Source organism: Herpailurus yagouaroundi, unplaced genomic scaffold (genome assembly GCF_014898765.1).
Source record: "Herpailurus yagouaroundi ecotype Mexico unplaced genomic scaffold, PumYag 141, whole genome shotgun sequence".
In the NCBI taxonomy this organism is placed as follows: Eukaryota; Metazoa; Chordata; class Mammalia; order Carnivora; family Felidae; genus Herpailurus; species Herpailurus yagouaroundi.
Window position 1 is genome coordinate 51,308,612 of NW_024412396.1, and position 16,696 is coordinate 51,325,307.

The 16,696-nt window shown below is 44.0% G+C and overlaps 1 protein-coding gene across 4 annotated transcripts in view; it reads right to left on the reverse strand.

Moving 5' to 3' along the window:
• The window catches only part of POMT2 (protein O-mannosyltransferase 2), a 45,293-nt gene extending 28,622 nt beyond the window's left edge, over positions 1 to 16,671 (reverse strand). Inside the window, exons 1-5 of one of the 4 annotated variants that reach the window (XM_040477834.1) lie at positions 16,195 to 16,671; positions 10,012 to 10,096; positions 4,367 to 4,471; positions 2,295 to 2,403; positions 464 to 572 (exon numbers count right to left, since the gene is read on the reverse strand). In XM_040477834.1, coding sequence (XP_040333768.1) covers positions 464 to 572; positions 2,295 to 2,403; positions 4,367 to 4,471; positions 10,012 to 10,096; positions 16,195 to 16,652 — 866 coding nt within the window. In that variant the 5' untranslated portion in view covers positions 16,653 to 16,671. Of the gene's footprint in view, positions 1 to 463; positions 573 to 2,294; positions 2,404 to 4,366; positions 4,472 to 10,011; positions 10,097 to 12,450; positions 12,734 to 16,194 lie in introns of those variants that run through there. The other 3 variants (XM_040477836.1, XM_040477835.1, XM_040477837.1) reach the window with 3 other exon arrangements.
• Between the last annotated feature and the right edge of the window lie 25 nt (positions 16,672 to 16,696).

Genomic DNA, 16,696 nt, shown 5'->3' on the forward strand with positions numbered 1-16,696 from the left:
AAGGAAGGAAGGAAGGAAGGAAGGAAGGAAGGAAGGAAGGAAGGAAGGAAGGGAGAAGAAAAGAAAAGAAAAGAAAAGAAAAGAAAAGAAAAGAAAAGAAAAGAAAAGAAAAGAAAATGGTGGGGTGGGGGAAGGCATTAGGACTCCTCCATGATATCCACAAACCCCTACCCAAATCCACCCCATTGTAAAAATAATAATAATACTCTTAAAAGACAACTGACATTTTCTTAATCTCATGTAAGGCAAAAATACATAGAAAACATTTTAAAATATATTTTTATGATCTAAAATGGGCAATCTAAGTTCTAAAAAAAAAAAAAAAGTATGCTTGCCTTAAGTTCAGCTTTAAGACAAGTCCTGAAGGCATCTACCCTGTCTCTGGCCATTATAGAAATTTTGGAGCTTCCACAGCTTCTGACCCCACCCCCATGCCAACCCCTGAAAAGATGGTGTTTCTGACCTGTTGGCACAGGAGTTGTACTTGACCATGCTCAGCATAGCAGCCATGATGAAGAACATCAAGATGGGGTCAAGGAGGATGTACTGGGACAGAGTGAGGCATCCTGTGTCTGAAAAACATGAGCTCAGTGGTCAAAAATGTAGAAATCAGAGATGGGCCCCTCTGAGAACCAAACGCCCCAACAATAAGAAATAGTGCCCCTTACACTTAATTGCATCTAAGCATTTATGCAGTCAAGACCAGATAAGCCACTGAGTCACCAGGGAGGTGGAAGGCCACAGCTTTGGGGTACACCGAAGCCCAGGAGTAGGAAACTGTATCTCACACTGCTTTCAGGCCCATGACCCAAGAAAGGACCATGTCTTTCAATCAGATGGAGCAGTCCTGAGACGAGGGCTCTTCCTCATTTCCACCAGCAAACGGGGAATTCTGCCGCCCTGCTTATGTAACCACAAACTACCTATACCTAGGGTAGAGTCTTAGGATTTACATGAAGTCTCTGTTGGGAGCTGATCCTCCACACAGGCACCAAAGTATCGTTTTTAAAACAAAATTTCATTACATCAAGCCCCTGCTTAAAGCCTTCAAAGTCTTGCCATCTCACTCAGACTAAGCAACCCCTCATGATAGCTGCCAAAGCCGGCACGGCCTCCCGCCCTGTGCAACCTCCTCTCCCAGCACTCTCTGCCTCACAGACTCCACTATGGCCACACTGGCCTCCTTACTGTTTCCTGAAACCACTAAGTGCTGCCTTGTACTGAACATGCCGTTCCCTCTGCCTGAACACTTTTCCCTCAGATCTCTCCATGGGTTAATCTTCTGCTTCACTCAGGTCTCTGCTCAAGGAGTCACCTCCTCAGGGAGCTGCTCACTGGCCACCCTACCTATAATAGAATCCCTCCCCATTACTCTCTCCCTTATACCACTCTATTTTCTACATCGCACTATTGTTGAAGTTGTTACATTTCAGACTTACTAATTTACTTGCTTATTTATCATCTGCCCCACTTGAAGGTTAGCTTCATGACAGCAAAGTGTCTCATCAGCATACCCTCTGAGGCCAAAAAAAGTGGCATGGCACAGAGGAGATGTTTGAAAAATAGTTACGGAATGAAAAAAGAATAAATGCTGAATGGGTGAATAACTGAAAAAGGAAATCAAAGACACAATCCTCTATAGAAAGGCCCTATAATCTTGCAACATATCTGTCAGAACAAAGCCAGATTCACCCATGAAACACCCACCTAACTTGGCCTGGACTTCTTTAAATGTAAGTTCTATGAAGTCATGAACTCACTTTCACAAAAACAAGAACAGCAGAGGATCAACTTCTATGGATCAGCTCTCATTTATCCATGTGAGAAATAGCCACAGAAAATATTTAAGTTCTCATTTTGCTATCTCCTGCCACCCAGCTACTTCTGAGACATCTGTACTTGCATTCAGTTGAAATCAGTTACCGAATGCGAACTTATAGTAACCTGAGAGAAGCAGAATTAGAATCATAAGCCTCCTTCAAATACATAAATGCACACACGCACACACACAAATTTATCTTCTTATCTACACCAAAGTCAAATGTGGATAACTTGGAGGTAATCTATTCCTTGGGATTATGTATGTGAGCTCTCTCCTCTAATAATATAAAGGCTTGCTACATACAACTATTCATATATGTAAATATTACTGGTGAAGAAAATAAGATTTGTAATACTTCACCCAATCCTAAAGTTACTGGGCCCATGGATAGGATCCTTAAATATATTGATTTCTAACTATATTCATACTGTGGCAGTCAATTTCCTAAGAAATATGGTATAAGACAACTTACCAAAGGTGAGAAGGGCAGCAGTGAGCAGTGCTGCTGGGAGGGAGTTGGACAGCTCCAATACAATGAGGTAGGCAAAGGGGACCAGCAAGGAACCAAGGAAAGCACAGAACTATGGAAGGAAAACAGAAGCAGTCAAACAGCCAACTAAGCTAAGTATCAGAGACCTACTTGACTTGGTACAAGCTAATGTTTAAAATGGAGGACTTTGGGGCGCCTGGGTGGCTCAGTCGGTTAAGCATCTGACTTTGGCTCAGGTCATGATCTCACAGTCCGTGAGTTCGAGCCCTGTGTCAGGCTCTGTGCTGACAGCTCGGAGCCTGGAGCCTGCTTCAGATTCTGTGTCTCCCTCTCTCTGACCCTCCCCTATTCATGCTCTGTCTCTCTCTGTCTCAAAAAATAAATAAACATTTAAAAAAACTTAAAATGGAGGACTTTGATGCAGGCGTGACTTGGTGACCTGAAATCACCTGGAATATCTATAAATAAGAAAGGGCTGGTGTGACAGTGAATCGTCATATCAAGCAACATTCACGTGCCTACTGAGCACCAACTTGAACATTGATATGCAATCAGCAAAGTTCAGCCAAGTAGATGTGGGCAGGATGGCACAGTGGTTTCAAGTAGGGAACTCCGAAGTTGGACTGCCCCATCAACTGCCAGCTGTGACCTTGAACTAGTGTATCTCAGCCTCCCTATCTATGTAATGTGAAAAATAAGGGTTCCTACCTCACAAGGTTTTCTCTGGAGATTAAATGAGCTAGTTTTATTAGCACACACAAGGTACTCAATAAACATCCGCTTCTATTACAAAACTGTGGGTGCAAGTTGAGAAAGACTTCTCTAAGGTGTTTTCATATTCTAAAGAACTCTAATGTTATTTTTGTTATTTCTCCCTTGGCTCTCTTCTTCGATCACACCAGAAATCACTCTTTAATCTACAGGTTGCATTTTGATTCTGGAAAAAAGATCACCTGACACTTAAGTATCTGGAGAGCTGTGTTTTGTTTTGTTTTGTTTGGAACCACCAGCCTTCTCTCCACCTCCCTACCCTGTCCATCAAAGGTAAATAGACAAGCTGGGGGAATGGAAACTCTCACATCTTGGTTGCCACTTTTTATCAATAGAAAGCAATGTATCCTAGTGTGAAAGAATACAAGGCTGTTATATTTGGCCTTCTCAATTTCCACAGTAAGTCCATAGTGAGTCAGACCTATATCCAATCACGTACACTATGTGATGTTCAAAAGTCACTAGGAAGACACAGAATCACTTAAGAATGTGAGCTTGAGGGTAGGGGAAAACTTTGTTTAATATGGTATGACCATGCAAATCATCCAATGGTTAGCCCAAATAAGCATATAGCCTTTATCCAAAGCGTTTTGAGCTCCTTAAGGAGCTTGTAAATAAACACAACCTGCTTTGAGAGCTCCATGTCAGAGGTCAGATTTTGCAGGTTTCATTTAGCTACAGATAAGGGTCCCCACAGAGTTGGGTATTTAGGCCTGGCCATGCTTCATCAAGGCTGGTGCTGGGACTGGGGACAAACATATAGCCTCCCCTAAAAGACTGGAAAACCCCTTTTGGGTGCCTGAACCCTTCACAGGGAAAGAAGCAGGGGCCTGATGGCAGGGGTGTAAAGATGCTAAAATCTTAAGAAGGGCCTCAGAGGTAGGCAGTGCTCTAGCAGTTGTGGCCATGGAGAGGGATGATGTGTAGCCTGTCAATGTGCTGAGGCCAATGTCAGGGCTGCAGGAGACTCCTGGCTGCCTGGGTCCTAGGTTACTCTCTAACTCAACATCTGAAGCCTCACATGGGCTGGGCAATAGGTGACACTGTGTGCTCGCTCCTACCTATGCAATCTCGGTATTATCTGTGGCCTCCCTTCCCTTCTTACTCACCCAGTTCTGAATCTCTATGCCTGAATATCTACTACAGGATGTGGGTCCAATCATCCTCCCTTCCACTGCCACATAAAGTCCCTCTGTCTACACTTGCTACCCTCCAGGGCTTCCAATTATTATGTTCTGAGTGTGGCCCCGGGGTTCAGTCTAGAGCAAGTCAGGAAGCCTTACTCCTCTCATTCCCATGTAGTTGTGATGCTCATATTTATCCCCGGGCTTCTGGAACAAAAAAGTACCATCATACCCACTCAGGTAGCCAGCAAGACCTATCAGCATCTGAGGAGAGAAGGAGAACAAACAAAAAGATGATGAGAGACTTTTAGGATTCCTCTGTCCCCTGAATTTCCCTCCAGCTGCACCCAGACTTGGTTTCTCTTGACAACTGTCCACAGGAGTTGCCAATGTGACATTTTCTCCTGCAGCTGTTGCAGAGCAAAGAATCGTTTGTCCACAGAGCTCTTTGCTTGAAACAAATCCTCTCTTGTGTTGAGGCCAAGTTCTTGGGAATAGGGCAGATTGAACATTTAGGAAGAAAAATCCCACAAAGAAAAATCCCACTGGCAAGGCCAGTGAGGGGCTCTCTCGTTCAGCCTTCTTTCATTTGCTATGAAATAAAACGTGACAGCTCATGGGGGAAGCCACGGGCAGGGGCTGATTCCTGAAAGACTGATCCACTGAAAGGGAAATGAGATTCCAAGTCAGAATGAGGACGGAGAAAAGTGGCCAAGGAGTTACATACTAGGAATGGGCAGAAGGGAAAAAAGAATGCTAAGACAGACAGACTTTCCCAGAGGAGAAAAGTCCCAGTGGAAAAAATACAAAAAGGCCAGAGACCAGTTTCTCTTATTTCTAATATTTCAAAGGAGGGCAAACTTGGCATGTTCCAAACCAGAACAAATCAACTATTATACTGAGATTTGTGAGTCCTTCAAAACGTTCAAGAAGATCAGCTCCTTCATGTCTATCTTTCCATGGCTATCAACAGTGTAAAAGTCTAGTTTCCACACAAGCAATCAGAAGCTGCTAAGACATAAAAAGTGTCAGCAAATACCAAGCATTTTTAACAGCCCCAGAATGCCCTAGCTGGGCCCCTATGCCCCACTTAGGCTGCGTGGAAGGATAGAGGACGTTGGCTGTATTGAGAAAGTCCCTCCCTGAGACACTGCTCGTGGGTCTGGACCACTGGGTCTAGATCACTAACCAGCTCCTGTTTTACTTTAGTTCTAACCAGTTCCACTCTCTATAATTCCATGGCAAGGAACAGAAGCCAAAATGCTTATAAATGATTATAAAGCCTTGTTAAAAAAAAAAAAAAAAAAGCAAAAAGAAAGAAAGAAAAGAAAAAGGAATCCTAGGGCTCAGAAGTTAACATAACTAATTTAATATAAAATAAGAGAAGGAATTGAAAAGACGGAACTATCCAAATACCTAGATGGACAAAAACCAACAGGTGACAATTAAATGGATGTCCCTTCCCACCTGGGATCTCAGAAGACAAATTTGCCTGGAACTGGTATGAATTCCCAGACTGCTTGGCTGGTCTGCTAGAGTGAAGAAATGCACAGATGGTTTGCATCTCAGCTCTCTGATTGCAGACAACACTTAATATCTCTGAGCTACAAGTAATAAAACCTTCCTTGCAGGGGGTTGGGAGGATTAGAGACAGTGCAATAAGTCAAACGCTGGCACTGTGCCAAACACCAGTTCCCTCACAGTTAAAAGGGTAGCCCTTAAGGTTAAAAGTAGCCCTGAGCTAATTTTCTAACTAACTCGTTCAAATCAATAATAATAATAAAAAAAATAATAAAAACCCTACTAGAATAATGGGAAAATTCATAGAAAACAAATAATAACGGCTAATTAACAAAGAATGTTCAACTCAACTCATAAAGACATGCAAATGAAAACAGTGACACACAATTTTTCATTCTCAAATTGGCAATGTTTTGAAAGTATGATCATACCAGTGCTGGCAATGGTGCGGGGAAAACAACGCTCAGACACTGTTGGTAGGAGTATATATCACTATAATATTTTTGCAGAAAAACTTAGCAATATGTAACACAAATTTAAGTGTGCATATCCTTTGACTCTTTAGTTTGGCTCCTAAGAAACTTTTAGATACACCTACATAAATAATTATGAAAAGATAAATGTACAAGGATGTTCATTGCAAAATCTTTTGTAACGTCTGAAAACTGGAAGTAACATAAATGCCCACCAATTGAAGACAGGTAAAATAATTCACGGCACATCTGTATAATAGAATAATATACAACATTAAAAAGAACGGACTGCAACAGCCATAAGAAGGATGAGATCATGCCATTTGAGACAACATGGATGCACCCAGGAAGTATTATGCTAAGTGAAATAAATCAGACTAAGGAAGACAAACACCATATGATTCCACTCATAAATGGAATCTAAAAAAAATGAACAAACAAAACCAGAATCAGACCTATAAATACAGAGAACAAACTGGCGGTTGCTAGAGGGAACGGGGTGACGGATGGGCAAAATGAGTGAAGGGGAGAAGGAGATACAGGCTTCCATCTATGGAATGAGTAAGTCATGGGAATAAAAAACACAGCATAAGGACTACAGTCAATGATATTGTAATAGCAGTGTAACACCACAGCTACACTTGTGAACACAGCATGATGTATAAACTTGTCAAATCACTAAGTTGTATACCTGAAACTAATGTAACATTGTGTGTCAACTATAATCAAATTAAAAATAAATTAAATAAATTTTTAAAAAATGGAGTACAGGGCGCCTGGGTGGCGCAGTCGGTTAAGCGTCCGGCTTCAGCCAGGTCACGATCTCGCGGTCCGTGGGTTCGAGCCCCGCGTCAGGCTCTGGGCTGATGGCTCAGAGCCTGGAGCCTGTTTCCGATTCTGTGTCTCCCTCTCTCTCTGCCCCTCCCCCGTTCATGCTCTGTCTCTCTCTGTCCCAAAAATAAATAAAAGTTGAAAAAAAAAATTTTTTTTTTTTTAAAATAAATAAAAAAATAAAAATAAAAAATGGAGTACATTTTTATGTACTAACATGGAAAGAAGTTAAGATCTATCATGTTTAAAATATAAGTTGCTGAACAATTTTAGTCTGGTCTGATTTATACATGTCAATTGTTCATGTATATGTATAAATATACACACATTTGTATAAAGAATTTCTAAGAAAACATTTAAGAAACTAATAGAAATATGGGGAAAGGTAGCTTGTGACCTTTTACTTTCTTCTGTGCAGATCAAATTTTTCACTACATGCAGGCATTTTTCTTTAACCCAGGGCTGGGGGCCAGTGTGGAGTAGCAGGTATCAGCCTCAGTACTGTAGGAGAAAACTTCCCATTTGCAACTTCAAGGGGCTTTCTGAGTCTTTGGTTTGGCCTTAGAACCTATGAGAGCTGCTGTGTTCATCACTCTCTTTCAACCAGGCAGAGCACAGGACCATCAGGAGATAAATCGGTGGGGCAGGGGTGGTTTAGAAAGAAGCCTTACATTTCTCCCTTCACACAGGGATGTGAAGCAACGAGGGCTTAAGTAAAAACAAATCAACCAGGGCGCCTGGGTGGCGCAGTCGGTTAAGCGTCCGACTTCAGCCAGGTCACGATCTCGCGGTCCGTGAGTTCGAGCCCCGCGTCGGGCTCTGGGCTGGTGGCTCGGAGCCTGGAGCCTGTTTCCGATTCTGTGTCTCCCTCTCTCTCTGCCCCTCCCCCGTTCATGCTCTGTCTCTCTCTGTCCCAAAAATAAATAAACATTGAAAAAAAAATTAAAAAAAAAAAAAAAAAAACAAATCAACCAATATTCCACATGCTTCACTGTGCTTAGCACTGGGGGACTCCAAAAACACACAGGCAGTCCCCAGCTGGAAAATTGTGCTGGCTCTCCTAGGAAAAATCTCCTCCACTGCTAGCCCAGTGCAAACATTCAACACATTCCACTGCTTAATTGTATGGTAGTAACAGATGTCATCCGAGTACTAGGGCAAGGCAAGTTTCATGAGGCAGTGTGGTAGAAGAGTTGAGAGTAGACGCTAAGCCAGCCTAAACCTTGACTCTGCCACTTAGGAGCTTTCCTCCCTATGGCAAACTTCTTTTCCTCCCTGTGCCCCAGTTTCCCCACTGGCAAAATGGAGATACAATGGTATCTACTTCATAGCTTATTCTGAGGATGACATAAGATAATGTATGGAAAATAACTAAAACAGACTAAGTTTTCAATTGCTCTGATTTTTATTGCTGTTATCTTTAAAAGGAGACAGAAAGAGGCATAATATTTTCTTTTTTAAAACTTTTTTGAATGTTTATTTATTTTTGAGAGAAAGAGAGAGTGCAAATAGGGGGGGTGGGACAAAGAGACAGGGAGAGAAGAATCCAAAGCAGGTTCCAGGCTCTGGGTTGTCAGCACAGAGCCTGATGCGGGGCTGGAACCCACAGACCACGAGATTATGACCTGAGCCGAAGTTGGACACTTAATCAACTGAGCCACCCAGGTGCCCCAAGGCATATTTTCCACTCTGGCTCTGGGCTCAGAGCTAATTTTGAATTTTTATTTAATATTTATTTTTCAGAGAGAGACAGAACATAAGCAGGGGAGAGGCAGAGAGAGAGGGAGACACAGAACCCAAAGCAGGCTCCAGGCTCTGAGCTGTCAGCACAGAGCCCAGCGTGGGGCTCAAATTCACGAACCATGAGATCATGACCTGAGTCGAAGTCAGATGCTTAACTGACGAGCCACCCAGGTGCCCTGTGGGCTCAGAGCTAATTTTGAAATAAGCCACCATCCCACCACCCCCTCCAACCCTCCCTGGCCCCTACCCAGTGCTCTTGCGCCCCTAAGCCTGCCTATCACAGCCTACCACCCCTGTCTCTCCTCACCCATGCCTTCATCCCCAAGTACTCCATGCTCCAAGATGACTCCCCAACTTCCTAACAGACGAGTTCCTGTCCCCTTGGTGCTAATGATCTCAGCCTTTATTTAGGAAGAAAAGGCTGATCCATTAGCTTTCTCAGAGGTGGTTGTTTTTAAAAGACTAAAATGAATTCGGATTGTGGGATTTCTAATTGTAAAACATGTGAGAGGTATAGGTCAAAGAATGTGCATGCTGGGAGTGGGGAGGGAGAAAGGTGTTGTGCTCCCTTGTGGACGGTCAGCTGCCCTAAGCAATCTCTGCTTTATGCAATATGTTCCTTCTCTTCATTTCTTTTAGTTTTTGGAATTGAGATAAAATCCATATACCATAAGATTCACCATTTTCAAGTGTACAATTCAGTGGTTTTCAGCATACTCACAAGGTTGTGTAACCATCACCTCTACCTAATTCCAGAACATTTCATCACCCCAAAAGAAATCCCATACCCATTTGCAGTCACCCCCCAGTCCTTCCCCACCAGACCCTGGCAACTACTAATCTGGTTTCTGTTTCTGTGGATTGGCCTATTCTGGACATTTCATATAAATGGAATCATACTATGTGGCCTTTTGGGTCTGACATCTTTCACTTGGCATAATGTTTACAAGACTCATCTATGTTGCAGCATGTATCAATACTTCATTCCTTTTCATGGATGAATAATATTCCATTGTATAGCTAGCTGTACCATATTTTTTAAATATCCATCCATTGGTTGATGGACTGCCTCCCCATTTCTGAGCCCAGAGGACTCCTAAAAACACCAAAGATTTACCATGTAAGCAGCTGGACTGGAATGTCAGGGATTTCTTTCCACAAACCCAAGAATTAAATACAAGATTGAGACTCTGCTCCAACCATTTGAAGAGAGCTGTCAGTCATCACACTGCTTACCTTCCCCAGAGGTGGGTGTACATCAAAGAAAAAGGTACGGTTGATATAATAACTTCCCATTTTTCCAAAGTGAGTCTCATCCCAACTAAAGGAAAAATAGAGAAATGAGAATTTTTAAATTATCATACAATCCAAATAGCCATAATACAACATTGTTAAATTACAGTTAAAACCAAAGGCTGTAAGTTTTAATCAGTTAATGAGAAAATATGGATTAAAAATTTTTTGACACGTTGGGACATGTAGCTGGCTCAGTTGGTAGAGTATGCAACTCTTGATCTTGGGGTCGTGAGTTTGAGCCCCGTGTTGGGGGTAGAGCTTACTTAAAAAAATTTTTTTTGACACAAGTAATTGGAGGAAGACATCACACTGATAATTAACCTTTATTGAGATAGATGAGACAGGTTAGCAAATATTTACCAACCAGTTAAAAATTTAAGTGAAATCTATACTTATTCTGTAGCTTGAGCTTCTATTCATTTTATTTATTTTATTTTATTTTTTTAACATTTATTTATTTTTGAGAGACAGAGCATGAGCAGGGGAGGGGGAGAGAGAGAGAGGGAGACACAGAATCCAAAGCAGGCTCCAGGCTCTGAGCTGTTTGTTAGCACAGAGCCCAATGAGGGGCTTGAACTCACAAACTGAGAGATCATGACCTGAGCCGAAGTGGGACGTTCAACCGACTGAGCCACCCAGGCTCCCCAACTTCTATTCATTTTAATAGAACAGAGTTTTCCTATAAAATAAAAAGGCTTGAGGTAAGGGTTTTCTCTCAAGTCTGTTACCTTCTGACTCCGAGACTACTTTGCTACTAGAAAGCAGATTACTATTGCTATTACAAACTACACCGTGGGGCTATTGAACAGTAAGAGACTACAAACTGGTTGTCACAGGAGTCTAATTTCACTCGTTAACCCTCTGGTACTTAACCTGCTGACCATGAACTCACTGAGCTTATTATAATGAACTAATCAGTATATAAAAATTGAGTTAAGAGCCTACCTAGAAGCTATCCTCGTTGCACAAATTATTAAGCAAGTAAATAAGTGATTCTAATATGTTAGCTTTTAAACACAATGCAGAGATCTTGTTCTTCTATATGACCTTTTCACATCCTGCATAAAGACTTTACGGAAGCAGCCCAGTTAATCCGGTACAGCCTGGCTATTTCTGTCAGTTCCTCCCTGCAGCTCAGAAGAATGGTTGCTTTCTAGGGACTAGCCATCCCCAGATCAGCTTCCATAAGCAGTTATTACCAACCTACAACGTAAGGGGCAAAACATGCTTTTCCCCAAAGTGTAGGGCTCTTTTTTCATTCTTTAACTCAGTGGGTCCAATAGTAAGGCAGAAGAGTAAATCTATTTCTGCATCTGTTTGCTTAATGCTCTGCTTGACACGAAGTAAGAACAGTGGCATGGAGATGTCAAAGAGAGAAGTAACTTCTGAGCAGTGTGACAAAATGGATTTGCAGAAAGAAGAGAAATCAGTCCCAGTTCCACCACTTATCAACAGTGCAACCTGGCAAAATCACCCACCCTCTCTGGATCTCTGTTCTCATCTACACAATGAAGACAATAATATCTGCTATGTGCCCTTCACAGGGAAGTATTAGGACTCAATTTAGAAAACATGTGAAAGAACTCTGTAGACTATAAAATCCCATACATTTATAAACTGTCCCAACTGGGCACTATTTAAACTGCCCCAACACCTCTGGTTAGTGTTGAGGTCTGTTTGGAAACATATTGACAAAGGGGTATGAGATTTTTACTTCAAAAATTTCCCAAGTAAAACTAGTAGTAACATTCACATCTCTTCTTGGCTTTTATTGTGTGTTTGTGTTGGGAGAGACGATCCTCCCTGACTCTCTCTTGCTCCTACAGACCTTGCTGGGTATGCCAAGAATGCAAGGTCCTGGCTGCTTTTTCTCAGGATATGTTTGCAGAAAGGCAACCTTGAGAGAAGAGTTAGCATCTTCCTCCGGGACAGAGGGCACTCTTGTTTACTGCTTGTTATAAAACAGTGGATTCCCCAAGCTCAGTATCCCTCAGCTGTGAGGCAACCCACTGCACGTGCAGGCATTCATTCAGACCCATGGCATCACATGGGAATTGGGGAGCAAGAGGAACACATGCCCACCTGCTGATGCTCTCATCCTGCTTGCTGTGCCATGAAAAATAAAGTCTTTTGTCTCTAACCCAGTACTTCGTCTTCTGCCAGCATCCATAAAATAATGACAGGCTAACTTACTAGTTTGTAAGTTGGGTAAAATAAAATCCTAGACCCTGACTGTGGTCACAAGCATAAGATGCCAAGACATACCTTTCCGTAACAGAAAGGACAAGGGCCCCATAAGCTGGGAATGGAATCTGGTAAATAAATGCCCTTATCCAAGTGGTGGGCAAGGAAGGTAGCAAGAGTCTCCCACCATCTTACCTATTAATGAGGCTGAATGGAGAAAGAAACAGTTTGAAAGCTGCCTTGGTTACTGCTCACTCTTCTGGCAAAATAAGAAAGAGATATAATCATGACAATGGGGCAGCAAGCCTAGCAGGCGCAGCTAAAAGGCAATATGCATATGGCTGCTGAATCAAGGAGTCTCCAAAGCTTTCATAAGTGGTGCCAGCAGTAAGGAGATCTTGCTATTCAATATAGAAAATTGGGGCAAAATGAACACATTGAAAACTCCTTGGGTGAGCTGTGTGCTCAAAAGTAAATGTGCCTTGCTTAGTGGCTCAGAACCACTCTCTCCCTGTGTCCCATGATCCCTCCTCTTCTACCACAATCTCAGCTGTGTTAAAAAAATAAAATAAAATAAAATAAAATAAAATAAAATAAAATAAAATAAAATAAAATAATTAAAAACCAAGGTCTCCCTCTCCCTAAAGGGGACTGAAGGCCATACACATGTATCCTACCCCCTGCATCCAGCACTCCACAGTCTCCACTGGGGAATGGCATAATCTTTGGATGGCTGTCACTATAATTACTGATGCAGGCCTATTAGATTTATAAGTTCAAGGGGGAAAAAGCACCCAAATTCAACTGACAGGGTCTGAGCCAAGCTCCCAGTGGGGAAGGAAAGGTAAAATGAGCTGTGGGTAAGGCCCCTATATTACTATTGTGGTTCCCACAGTGGGATGTACACTGGCATTGATCCTATAAGTGTCAAAGGGGATTATCCCATTCCGGGACTGCTGTATGTTGAGTGGTGATCCTATCCTATCCTGGGTGGTCCAGAAGAAATAATATAAATCCCAAGAAGGGAAAGTGAAATCACAGCCATAAAGACATAGGGCAGCTAGAGCCAGGAGAGGCCATTCTCCAGGATAACAGCGCCATCTGCTGGACACAGGTACCAAGCACATACTATTTAAAAGGGACAGCTATCGGGGCGCCTGGGTGGCGCAGTCGGTTAAGCGTCCGACTTCAGCCAGGTCACGATCTCGTGGTCCATGAGTTCGAGCCCCGTGTCGGGCTCTGGGCTGATGGCTCAGAGCCTGGAGCCTGTTTCCGATTCTGTGTCTCCCTCTCTCTCTGCCCCTCGCCCGTTCATGCTTTGTCTCTCTCTGTCCCAAAAATAAATAAACGTTGAAAAAAAAAATTTTAAAAAAATAAATAAATAAAAATAAAAGGGACAGCTATCAACCCACTAAGCCTTTATTAAAACTGAGTGCCCGACCCATGAAGGCCTTAGGACTCTTTGGCTTGATATTGCCACCTTGGGGTGAGTCAACTTAGAATCGAAGGCTACAAGGGAAGGGCTCAATAGGCTTGCTGGTCAAAGGAAGTGATATAGCTGGCCTGGCCCTAGGGGCATCTTGATTTTTTATAAGAAGAGGTAGGAGCTCCCACTTTGGAGAAACTATCTTCCACTCCGCCACCTGAAGCAAAACCACTGGCTCAGTGGAGTCTTGATTCACAGAGGTTCCTCTCAAGGCCTGGTTCATTGATAGCGTCCACTGGGCAGCAACAATCATCCGGTCTCAGTGACAACTCTGGAAGGCCAGCTGTAATAATGGTTGATGGGCACAATTGGCTGAATTGAAAGTCATTGCTCTTGCCTTACACAATAGTTTTGAGAACAGACAAGTTATACTTTTATTGGCTCTTGGGCTTTTACCACTAACCTAGCTTCTGTGTGCCACCTAGAAGACTATATACTGAGAAATTTCAAACATTCCTCTTCAGAGCCAAGAACTGTGGGGGAAAATGTCATGGCTTCCTGTCAATGGGACAATCTGGATCACTCACACAGATGCCCACAGTAAGGACCAGTATTCTGATAAGACTGACTGAAATCAAGCTGCAGATCAAGCTTGTACCAAATAGACTCCTGCCATTGCCACCTGGATTCATGAATGCCCCAGGCATGGAAACACATCTATCATCATGGACTGGGCACAAAGTAAAGGACTATATGTTTCTGAAGCAGAAGCCATCACTGCGTTGTGGTGACTTGTGACTCCAGCCAAAAGCTGACCAGTTTGTCTTGCAATAAAGGAGGCCACATCGCACTGGGCATTGACTCTGCCCACTCCAAGGAAACTAACTGTTTTAGGACTTTGTTCCCCTCTCCGGGCTATCACTGGTGCCTTACTGTTATGGACACTTTTTCAGGTTACAGTGTTGATGATGCTGTTCCAGTCTAATTATCTGACTCCACATATGTCATTGGGGTCCTTGAAACTAAACAATGTCATTCCAAACCATCAACAGTCTGACAATAGTGCACTTTTTTTCCCCTTATTATTTTCCCTTATTTTCCCTTATTATTATTCACATTATAATGAGCCAATAGTCAAGGTACTTGATGACATTCCATACTCCCTACCCTCCACAGGCATTTGGTATTGTCAAGCACAAAAAGATTTCTAACTCTGCTTCCCTCACCTCTTCCTGACACACCTTAGTTAAGCAGTTTGGTCACCTAATGCAGTCATCATCAGAAAGGGCTCATCTCCTCTTGGCCAACAACTGGGTAATGATCAGGATAAAAGAGGTGGAGAGTTATATAAACCTACATTTTGAACATTTTAGATTCTTCCTGGACTATTCCTGAGCATGATTTGTCCTTCTTTCCCCTAACAACTCCAGATCAGCAGGGGGGAGGGAGTGGGAGATTCAAACTTAAGCCAATATGCTGATGTTCATCCTACTTCCTGCCCCATGAGTAAGTCCTTTATCTCTGACCCAGGAGTCTTGTGTCTTCTGCCAACACTCATGAAACAATAATGGGCTAATTTATTCACCTCCCAGTAGGATAGCCCAGATAGGTTATAGCTGGCTTTTTGGTCAAAGAGTTCCATTTCTAACATTCCCTACACTAACTTTCTTGTCAGGGATACTGACAAAACATGGTATCGCTTGTTCACTAATAAATTAACCATTTTCAGATTGTATAAAACCTTTTCTCCTTCTAGTTGGAGACTTTTTAAACTTATCTCATGAAATCTGAGTCCTACAAAATAAAGCCTTTAAGAACACAAGTCTCTCCTCACAAAAGGGCCCCAGACCTGCTTCCTGAGACCCCTGTCATCATCCCTGGACACACAAATTGTCGTCCCCTCTCCCCAGGATGAGTTTTGCCTCCCATGATGCCTGGAAATCCTGCAGATTAGGAACTCAGGCTTTAGGGCTTTTTTTTTTTTTTTTTTCAACGTTTATTTATTTTTGGGACAGAGAGAGACAGAGCATGAACGGGCGAGGGGCAGAGAGAGAGGGAGACACAGAATCGGAAACAGGCTCCAGGCTCTGAGCCATCAGCCCAGAGCCCGACGCGGGGCTCGAACTCACGGACCGCGAGATCGTGACCTGGCTGAAGTCGGACGCTTAACCGACTGCGCCACCCAGGCGCCCCTAGGGAATTCTATACTAAGAATTTCCAATCCTCCTTGAAAGTTCAAAGCACCTTTAAAAGCCACAATCTGAAATACCGCTTTATCGGATCTTAAGGAATCCACTGCCAAAGCAAATCCCACTGCCAGAGCAAAAAAAAAAGACTCCTCTCACAGAGACTGAGCCTGGCCAAAAGCAACCTCCAGAAACCTGTTTCCCACTCCAGCGCAGCCCCGCCCCTCCTCCTGTGATTCCCGCCCCTTCGTGCCCCCGGGCCAATCAGAGGGCGCATCCCTCCCACCCGGTTGCCATGGGACCCGCCGAGTCCCTCCTGTCACTCACCAGACGTGCGGCGGCTCGTCCAGACCGTGGAAACGGGTGGCGAAGGACAGCAGCGTGACCAGGGCCAGCAGGGCCCACCGGCCAGCTGCCTCGAAGTGCCGCGAGCCCCAACCAGGCCGTTTGCGGCTCCGCGCTGCAGGCTTGGCGGTCTCGTCCGGGCCCACAACCCTAGCAGTCTGGGGCCCACAACGGCCCCGCCGGGGACGCAGCTCGGGCCGGGCCGGGCCTCCGCCCACCGCTGGTGGCATCCTGCCCCTCCTCAGGATCGCCCTCCGGCCCACCGGCACGCTCGGTCTTGCGAGCCGCCCGGTCAAGAAGTCATTCAGGTCCAGCTCGGGGTGCCCTGGGAAATGTAGTTCCCTGCGCCGGCAGCGGGCCCCGGGGCCCCGGCCTCTGGGCTGGGCAGGGAGTGCGGTCGCCGTCCGGGCCGCTAAGAGGCGGCTAGTGGCGCAGAGCATGACGGGCCGCGCGGGCCCGGCGGGCCGGCCAGGGAGAAAACGGG